Here is a 10,097-nt window from a genome sequence, read left to right as displayed (position 1 = left end):
ATTTCAGTATGACACGTCATGCCGTAAACCGTTTAAATCTGAGCACGCGCGACTCACATCTGCACTCGACTCACATCGGGCATGTGCAGAACAGATTCCGTCTTTGACAGCTTGCTACGGCAACACCACTTGGACAAACCACACAGGTACCGACGCAATACGAAATGCAATTTTCCTTTAATTTTTTTATGGGCAGTTGATATAAAAAATACCCAAAAGGTGTTGCCGTAGCGAGCTGTCTAAGATGGCGGCTGTCCTGCACGTGCAAGACTCACATCGTGTCTTCACACGCTTGGATGTTGAACTTACAGTCTTGTGTTTAATCAGAACAAAGCCATGTGAGAAATGCATCAGACGACATTCATAAATAGGCATCCTATGAGCTTACTGGTGAATCCATCCATAAATCATGATGTCCTGTAACCTAATGGGGAAGTAATGCTTGAAATATTGCCACATTCTTTTAAATATATCAACCCCACATGATGGATGACAACACACTCAACTGTAGATGCTACCGTAGGTTATTCAGTGACGGGAAGTGTAAAAGGCAGTTACAAAAGGGCAGCATTTCTTATGCTCAAAGTCGAAAAGTTGTCGTGGTGAAGTGGATCCTTACAGAATTTGTTTAAATTAACAACCCAGACTCACGGCAGTTCTTGAAATAGTCACAAAATTCAATCTATTGATTTGTGTAGCCCACATTGACACAAATTTCCTGTTTTTTTTCCTGCATCTTGGCTGCACCATGTATTCTTTCTGTCAGTCGTGACGGCAGCAGAGAGGCTGTATCTTTAAGCAGAGAACTGTTGCTTTAATCAACATTTATGACGAGCTGTAATCACGGATTTTATTTCTTTATTTTAACATTATGTCTCTCTTATTACCAGTCAAACATTCAACGCATTCTCATGAATAAGTTCGTATGATATCCTATGAAATTAGGTGACCGCCAGCCGTTTACGCAACAATCGTTGAGTTCAGCAGCCTTTACAGTTAAAGTTAGCCGACAAAAGGCGACTTTGAGGCGGGTACAGAGCACCGTGAGCTACCGGCCGGGGAGCGTGCCTATGTTCCCACATTTCTAAGATTTATTTTTCCAAAATTTGGCCCTATGTTCCCATATTTGCTTTTTCATTAATTTGTATCATATTTTATCCCCCTTTCTCCCAATTTGGAAGCCAATTACACCCAACCTATTATCCAGTAGCAATGGACTACCATCTGCAATGGACTACAGATGGAATGTAACCTTCAGGTAAATCTGGTGCACCCATCTCTTTGTTTATTGCAAACATTTAATGTAAGTGCACATTCACTTAACCCTAACCCCCTAACCCTAACATAGGGCCTAATTTTAAGAAAAATGTGGGAACATAGTAGCCTAGAAATCTAGACGCACCCTAGCGGCAGCACATTTAATTTGCAGCTAGGGTCGTCTAGGCACTCTCTGCTGGCTTGCGAGCTAGAAAAACCAAACTGTAGTCAGGCCAATCACATCGTGTTTAGAGTTGGTGGGCGTGGCTTATGGCTGCTGCTGCTGCTGCTGGGAACAGCAGTCTTCTGGAAGACTTGGAGTTAAGTTTTTCTTTGAGAAAAGAACAAAGAACGGCCCTGAAGTCATTCTTAAAAAAGGAAGATGTGTTCGGAGTTTTGCCGACCGGATACGGCAAAAGTTTAACCTATCAACTAGCGTTGCTCTGGTTGGCTATGAGTGCAGAGGGAATTTGAAAGACAACCGTTTATCCTGCCCCTCGGATTGAGCCCTGCCAATGGTGAGTTCCTTAGGCTTGTCAGGCTAGGAACATAGGCCTGTGGGAACATTGGGCTGACCCCGCCGGCCATTGGATACATGGTTAAACCTAATTTCCTCTTACCAGTGTATCTCCGTGTGTACTTCGTCCACAGCAATCCCACCAATCTGTCCCAAAACATCCCAGTTAGAGAGGAAATGCCCTAAACATATTCTTATTACATCTTTACAATCATTCCCTGAAAGAACCAAGCAGGCCTGACTTGTAGCACGGTCCACATTTGATTTTAAAACTTGCTATTTTCAGCGTGTAGCTCGCTTGATCAAAGTCTGTTGTTGTTTCTCGTAGTGGCGGGATTTTAAAAACTGGCAACACACAGAGAGCGGAAGGTGAGAGACATAGTTGACATGAACTCATAATCCAGGTTCTGCATCAAAACCAGCAACATTTATTCATTTGCATAACTTAATGTACATATAGTTACATCTCAAACCTGATACTGTACTTTGAGTAGAAAACTTGTTTAGTATACATGTTAAAAAAAGTGGAACAACAAGGACCCTCTCACTGCCTTCAGTCCGTTATGTTGACTCTGGACACATCTGGAAGCACATCTGACTTATTCTTAGTCTTCTTTGGTTCTGAGTCCCTGTCAATACTCTCTCCCTTATTATCATCATCATCATCATCATCATCTCCGAGGTCGCTTAAGTCATCATCATCATCATCATAATCACTGTCCAAGTCATCCAAGTTCTTCTTCCTTCGTTCTTTCTTTTTCTGGTCACCATCTTCTTCTTCCTCCTCTGTCTTGTCCTCTTGTGAGTTGACTCTGCACAGTGAGAGAGAAACTAAATGTCATCTAGGGCCGTGCAATTAATGGTATTTTAATAGCGATTACAGTGTTTCCCCTAACAAAATGAATGACAAAATTATATAATTATGCTATATATCAAAAAAAGAAAAACGGATGTGAGAGATAAAGCTATGTTCACACATACAGGCAGTTTGCTCGCCTTAAAAGTCCAATTCATTTTAAAGCGTAACTCTCGCCAAAATGCAACCTAGGCTCTTTTTGTGAACGTACCCGAGTCAGACTTTAGTTTAAAAGCATATTTAGGACGGAATCGCCACTTTTAAGATGTACCGTATTTTAGTTTTTCGGTCAAATGGTCTTCTGAATGGGAGTGCTAGGGGCGCTACTATGCTAGCCTCAAAATATCTATTTATAAACCACTAAGAAGGCTCGACACAACATGAGCCTTTGCTCCAAGTATCTCCAGGGGCTCTACACCTTAACTACACCGGTGACCAAGGGATATCCTAAATCTGTGGCTACTTGTTTTGATATCGACTCGTTTTGTCTGCCGAGATGGTAGCGGCCGGAAACAACGAGAGTTACGGTGAGTTGTTCAAAACCTTTTTTAGTAAACTCTGGGTACACAAACAGTGTTCTCAACGCTGGAGTTCATGTGTAGAGCCCCTGGTGACACTTGGAGCAAAGTCTCATGTTGTGTCGAGATATGATATGCAGATATGTATGGAGGCTGTTCTGGCGGATCTTACAGAGCGGAGATAGACAAAATCATGTAAACAGGTGGGAGCCAAGCCATTTTGTACACTGTGCACAGATTTGAAAAAAAAAACCTCTAAAATTGTCAAAATTAAGGAAGTTGTGTTCCTCCAGAATCTTACAATCTTTCTCTTTCTGTTAAACAAAGCAGATTTTGCCACAATCTCTGTGAGCTATCGCGTTGTTGCATTCAAACTTTAAATCAGGGGTACGTTCAATCTCAAAACGGTGTGCGCCGTGTTGCTACGGTTTCCTGGTTGAATGACACGTTCCCGTGGAACGGTGTGAAACGGCTTTGAGTTATAATAGGCTCGTTCGAGATGAGACAGGTCTGCCCAGAATCGTTCACCGCCCAATGCATGCCGGTTAGATTTGTGTCCGACTTGATCCCGACTCGCTCTGACGTCATGATACGTGGGCAACGATGACCTCACGAGATCAAGGCGGCCGCAGGTTTGAGACGCAGGCAGCGCAGCTGCTTTTCACCAGCTGCAAGACCCAGGCGGACCCAGGGCATGCTGGGAAACGCCGGCCTCTCAGCTGATCTGACAGCTGATTGGTTCAGAATCGACTCAACATGATGATGTTTTATATAAACTCTCTTTTATTTTGAATTGGAGGGATTTTAACTGCTATTTGTCTGATTTAAAGGCTTATTCTGTACAAACTACATGTTGTGTGGCTGATAGTTACGTTACGAAGTCAGAGAGACTAAATCTGTTCAGATTACGGATCATCTACAGTGTAAATCAGCAACAGATCACATGTAGAGCATTGTGACAGCTACTCTGTCATAATTAAAACAACTGGAGACTGTGTAGGAGCTGATATATGGGTCTGATTAAACATTTTATTAAATCAGAATCGGACCACAGTGTTTCTGTGACTTCCTGTTCAGCCTGAAGGCTGCAGGAAACTTGACCACAGATTTTTGTCACCGCCCCCGGCTGCTGCCGCCTGCTCTCGTCCACTTTACAGGCGAGGCGCAGCTCATCTCCAACGAGTCGGTTTTCTCTCGTTTGGTGGGTGTGTCACAGGTGATGCCCAATCAGCAGAGACATGTCTGTAAACCCATGGTAATAAAAAGTAGGGCTGTACGAGATGAGGAAAATATGCGATATGCAATAACGTTGTTGAATATCGCGATAACGATACTACTTGAGATAAACAGATAAAGTGTACTCAGTTCAGCATTTCTGCTGCTTTCAGTATTCTGCTAAAATACTAAATATTGCTTGTTGAAAAACAAATATAAAGACCTTCCAACATTCTTTAATTGAACAAATTGAACATGGAATTGAATATAAAAGGCACCACTAATAAAAGAATGACAGTTACATTATAAAGTGCAGTTTTCTACTGATATTTTCTTTCAAATAACGCCATTTTCTTTGAGTGTCTTACGCGATATGTCGCAGCCTTTTGCGATGTGTCTATTGTGCCAGTTGATATTGCGATGGGGATGAAAAAACGACATATTGTGCAGCCTTAATAAAAAGGCAGAGTGCAGGGTGTTCAATGCACCCGCTTCAGTTTAAAAAAAACCTGTTGCTATGTTTTTGTCTGGGCTGACAGGACCCTGTTCTACTCTTAGCTGCAGTCAGTTGTCATTTCAGGCCAAATCGATGCGACCCTCCTCCACCATTAACCTCCGGTTCTCATCCTGATACAGTTCCCTTGGCCTTTGGAATTAAAATACCCCCACATCATCACATACCCTTCACCATACCCCCACATCATCACATACCCTTCACCATACCCCCACATCATCATCACCCTTCACCATACCCCCACATCATCACATACCCTTCACCATACCCCCACATCATCACATACCCTTCACCATACCCCCACATCATCACATACCCTTCACCATACCCCCACATCATCACATACCCTTCACCATACCCCCACATCATCATCACCCTTCACCATACCCCCACATCATCACATACCCTTCACCATACCCCCACATCATCACATACCCTTCACCATACCCCCCACATCATCACATACCCTTCACCATACCCCCACATCATCACATACCCTTCACCATACCCCCACATCATCACATACCCTTCACCATACCCCCACATCATCACATACCCTTCACCATACCCACACATCATCTCATACCCTTCACCATACCCCCACATCATCATCACCCTTCACCATACCCCCACATCATCACATACCCTTCACCATACCCCCCCATCATCACATACCCTTCACCATACCCCCACATCATAACATACCCTTCACCATACCCCCACATCATCACATACCCTTCACCATACCCCCACATCATCATGTACCCTTCACTATACCCCCACATCATCATCACCCTTCACTATACCCCCACATCATCATCACCCTTCACCATACCCCCACATCATCATATACCCTTCACCATACCCCCACATCATCATATACCCTTCACCATACCCCCACATCATCATATACCCTTCACCATACCCCCACATCATCATCACCCTTCACCATACCTAGAGATTGGCATGGGGTACTTTCCATGAAATCATCTCTCAATGCAAATCAAACCAGCTATTAGACTAACTGAGATAAAACCATGTTAATCTCTAGGTATGGTGAAGGGTATGTGATGATGTGAGATATGGTGAGTATGTGATGAGTGATGAGTATGCTGATGATAATGAGGGCCCAAGAACTTTATCAGGATGCATAGTATCCTGGATCCATGAAATAACTGGCCTTTCAAAATAAAAGTCTGCCTGCCTCTATGGGGATTTAACATAGGGGTGTGCTTATTTATGCCCCCTGTATTTTAAGGAAGAACATTTATTTATTTACGATACATTATTCATTCACAAAGAAAATTGGTGTCCTTAAAGGTTGGATTTTTCCAAATCTTTTTAATTAAGGCATTAAGATCAATTTCCAAAAGATGATTTTTTTATTCCTCTTTTTAGTCAACTTTAGCATGGGTGTCCTAATTTGTTCACATGACTGTATATAGTCTGGTGTGTGGGAACATTTTGGATTTCATGTTACCTATCATGTTACGGAAATAAAACAATAGATAGAACTGCCACTGTGTGCATGTATTGTGCAACATGCATTCAATATGCTAATTTTAGCTATATATCATATGCTGAAGTATATTTCTGGAGTTAAAGATTAAAAGAAATAATAAGAACCGTACAGAACCGAAAACCGTGACCCTAAAACCGTGATAGGAACCGAACCGTACCACCCCTACTATATACCCACGGCCTCTTTACCCCTTATAATGTAACACTGCGATGGAGTCTCTAACATATCCACCTATCATGCAACATGTCCATTCAACTTATTTCACTCTTAAAGTCTTAAGTCTCTCCTGATTGAAATCGTTACAGCCCTTCTTTCAAGAGCAAAGGGAAACTCTCTCCGGCATCGTTTTGAATGTCATCATGTAACCATCGTCATGACACCTGGGAATAAACAGACGCCTCAACGTTGGATGAAACCATTTTGTGTAAAGGGCATTCAATTAGAGAGGTAAAGACTGAAGCTACAATGAGTTGAGTAGTTTCCAAAAATCGGTTGTAATGCATCTCATTGTCCACAAGATGGCAGACTTGGAGTAGAATGGACTGAATGTGCTTCACGGTGATGAAAAGAACTCAAAGTTGACGTCATAAAAGACAACATTTTATCCTGCCTCCAGATTAAAAAAGACATGTGGACCACAATTTTTATATAAAATGTGAAGATGTGTGATAGGAATGGCTTCTTTTTGAGGGCAGTGAAAACACAACATTGGCTCCACTAATAATATTAAAATAATCGGGTGTTTTAGTCTAATTAGATTTCTTCTGCCGATTAGTCATTGTTTTTTCATGCTGAATGATTTATTTCAGAGAAACTTATGAGCACATCTCTGGTAAACACAAGATACACACACACACACACACAAACACATACACACAGAGACAAACACATACACACAGAGACAAACACACACACACACACAGAGACAAACACACATACACACACAGAGACACACACACACACACACACACACACACACACACACAGACACACACACACACACACAGAGACACACACACACACACACACACACACACACGCACACACACACACACACACACAAACACACACACACACACACATACACACAGAGACAAACACATACACACACAGAGACAAACACACATACACACACAGAGACAGAGACAAACACACACGCACACACACACACACAGAGACAAACACATACACACACAGAGAGACACACACACAGAGACAAACACACACTCGCGCACACACACACACTCACGGAATAACGATGTCCTCTTTCTTCCCACACTTGCAGCAGATCTCCAGCTGAAGAGAACAGGGCTTACAGATGATGTGATACGCATCCTTCACCGTCTTCTGAGAACACTTGACACTGAAAAAAAAACATTTATGGGGGTTTAAATCACAAGTTTTATCACAATACAATATTATATTGATTCTTTGGACAACAATGTATTTGCTGTGCAATAACTCGGCTTAATTCATATTCATATATATATATAAACATACATATACACACACACACACACATACACATATATATATATATATATATAAGGGCTGTCAGCGTTAAACGCGTTAATCACGATGCGATTAGGGGCCGATGCGATTCATGTTTTTTAATCTCCTGTCGGCATTTATTAATTTATTTTACACTTCACTGGGCTTCGCATCGTGCCTATCAGGCTACTATTTTGACCCTTTGCAGCACCGTTACTTACCATCAAGCTGCCACTTCTTCGTAACACATCCTGCTGCTGCAGGCTGCAGGCATGATGGAGAAAGACAGCAGCAACACAACTCTGAATGGAGCTTTTTATCTTCCAAAACTCCCGGACGCCTCGTAGACAAGTCTAAAGCCATATGCACGTTGTGTAAAGCTGAATTAAAATATCACCGAAGCAAGTCAAGCTTGAGCTACCACCTACGGAGCTAAGCATAGTAGTACAGTTAACGTGATGCTACCAGCTAGCATGCTAGAGTACTACTTGCCGACCTGTGGATGAAACCAAATCCCAGAAAATGACTACAGCTCTTGCGAAACGTGTGGCAACTAACTGCAGACCTGTCAGCATCGTAGAGGACTCGGGTCTTAAAGACGTACTACGGTTGGCATGTTCTGACCCGTCTCATTGCCGTCGAGGGGGACAGTAGTTTTCACGGACACACAGCCTGTACGACACGGAGAAAGCCGCTAAACTGGAACAGCTGCAAGGTGCTGCAAACGCTGTCTCATTAACCGGTGATCACTGGACGTCAACATTATTTAGGAGTTACTAAACACTATATTGACTCTGGTAAGGATAGGGATTTTTTGTTTTTTAGTTAGGTACTTGGAGGAATGGGGCAATAATGACAGATTCACACATTTTTCTTTTGTTTACAGTAAATAAATAATTACAAATCTTAAAATCAAGTTCATAAAGGAACTTTCTTTGCATTCATTTGATTCCCAATCAAGATCCACTGGTAAGAACGGCTTTCCATTGTTAATATGGACTTAAAAACTGTTCTGAAATGCTAAATAATCATGTGATAAAATATGTGATTAATCGCAATTAACTATAGAAATTCAGCGATTAATTGCGATTAAATAATGTTAATCGTTTGACAGCCCTAATATATACACACACACACATATATATATATATATATATACACACACACACACACACACACACTGAATACACTGATAATCCAGATTATACTTTTGGCATTTACTGTAACCGAGCAGGTGCAGTTCTGCAGTATCTAAAAGTGTACTCACCATTTTTTTGGCTGTGTCAGTGTCTTGTATTTGTTGTACTTCACTTTCCACTCAAGAACACCTTTACAATGTTGACAGAGTCCATCATGTATCTTTGATTTTGCCTTCTGTAATTCAGATCACATAAGCAGAGACAAAGTGGAATTGGTATAATGAAGTTGTAAAGGAAATGCATCATCGTTGACAACAAAGATGGAAGCAGAAAAAGCCAATTGCTTGAACAAAACAAATCTTTATTTAACCATTTTCTAAACAGTGTTAAAACAATATCGTTTCAGGATGGCTGCTAACAGACAGAAGGTAAATACAGGCTTGTCCATACACAAGAACGCATTGTTACCTGTATCACAGACAGACAGAGAGAGAGAGAGAGAGAGAGAGAGAGACACACACACACACACACACACACACACACACACACACACACACACACACACACACACACACACACACACACACACACACACTTCAAAAGTGTCTTTAGTTGAGGTCAGTATTGAACATTATGCAGGCTAGCTTAACGTTGCACACGACACGTTAACGAGACTTCTAGGTTCACACACCTTCACTTGGACAGTCGCTCCGTACTTGTCAGGTTTGAAGGCAAAGCTGTTTTGATGCTTCTGGCCTCGCGACCGAGATACATTACCTTTCTGAGAACTCATCTTATTTTCCAATTTTCAGTTACACATGTAAACACATGCCGCAGAGCAGAGAGAGCACTAACCCGGAAGAAGTACGAGCGCGTCACAAAACGTCACTGAGGTCAAGTCAAAACCATGGAAACAGACGAACCTTCCAATTTTTCTCAAAAGTACTTAAAAAAAGAGACGCTTATTTTTTGGTTAAAATTAATCAAAAACACATTTTGTTGAAATAATTTGTTAGAAACAATTCCTAACGCTGGTTTACATGCAGAATATTTTGACATCGCGAGTAC

At 41.7% G+C, this 10,097-nt stretch overlaps 1 protein-coding gene across 1 annotated transcript; it reads right to left on the bottom strand.

The window, feature by feature from the left end:
• Window positions 1-2,173: 2,173 nt before the first annotated feature.
• Window positions 2,174-9,964, bottom strand: c5h9orf85 (chromosome 5 C9orf85 homolog). Its single transcript, XM_078251629.1, has 4 exons — window positions 9,721-9,964; window positions 9,158-9,264; window positions 7,649-7,762; window positions 2,174-2,586 (listed from the first exon to the last, which is right to left on the bottom strand). Exons 1-4 carry the CDS (start codon window positions 9,820-9,822, stop codon window positions 2,328-2,330), a joined length of 582 nt encoding a protein of 193 aa, XP_078107755.1. The 5' UTR covers window positions 9,823-9,964; the 3' UTR covers window positions 2,174-2,327.
• Window positions 9,965-10,097: the final 133 nt, after the last annotated feature.

Source organism: Sander vitreus, chromosome 5 (genome assembly GCF_031162955.1).
Source record: "Sander vitreus isolate 19-12246 chromosome 5, sanVit1, whole genome shotgun sequence".
NCBI classification, from domain to species: Eukaryota; Metazoa; Chordata; class Actinopteri; order Perciformes; family Percidae; genus Sander; species Sander vitreus.
This window is presented reverse-complemented; position numbering and strand designations above follow the sequence as displayed.

What these genes read in the sequence shown, in the direction of transcription:
- c5h9orf85 (XM_078251629.1), bottom strand. Translation starts at nt 9,822, where the DNA reads ATGAGTTCTCAGAAAGGTAATGTATCTCGGTCGCGAGGCCAGAAGCAT. An exon ending in GAGCGACTGTCCAAGTGAAG is followed by an intron (nt 9,265 to 9,720) that starts GTGTGTGAACCT and finishes TCTGAATTACAG; the next exon opens with AAGGCAAAATCAAAGATACA. An exon ending in AAAGAGGACATCGTTATTCC is followed by an intron (nt 2,587 to 7,648) that starts GTGAGTGTGTGT and finishes CTCACTGTGCAG; the next exon opens with AGTCAACTCACAAGAGGACA.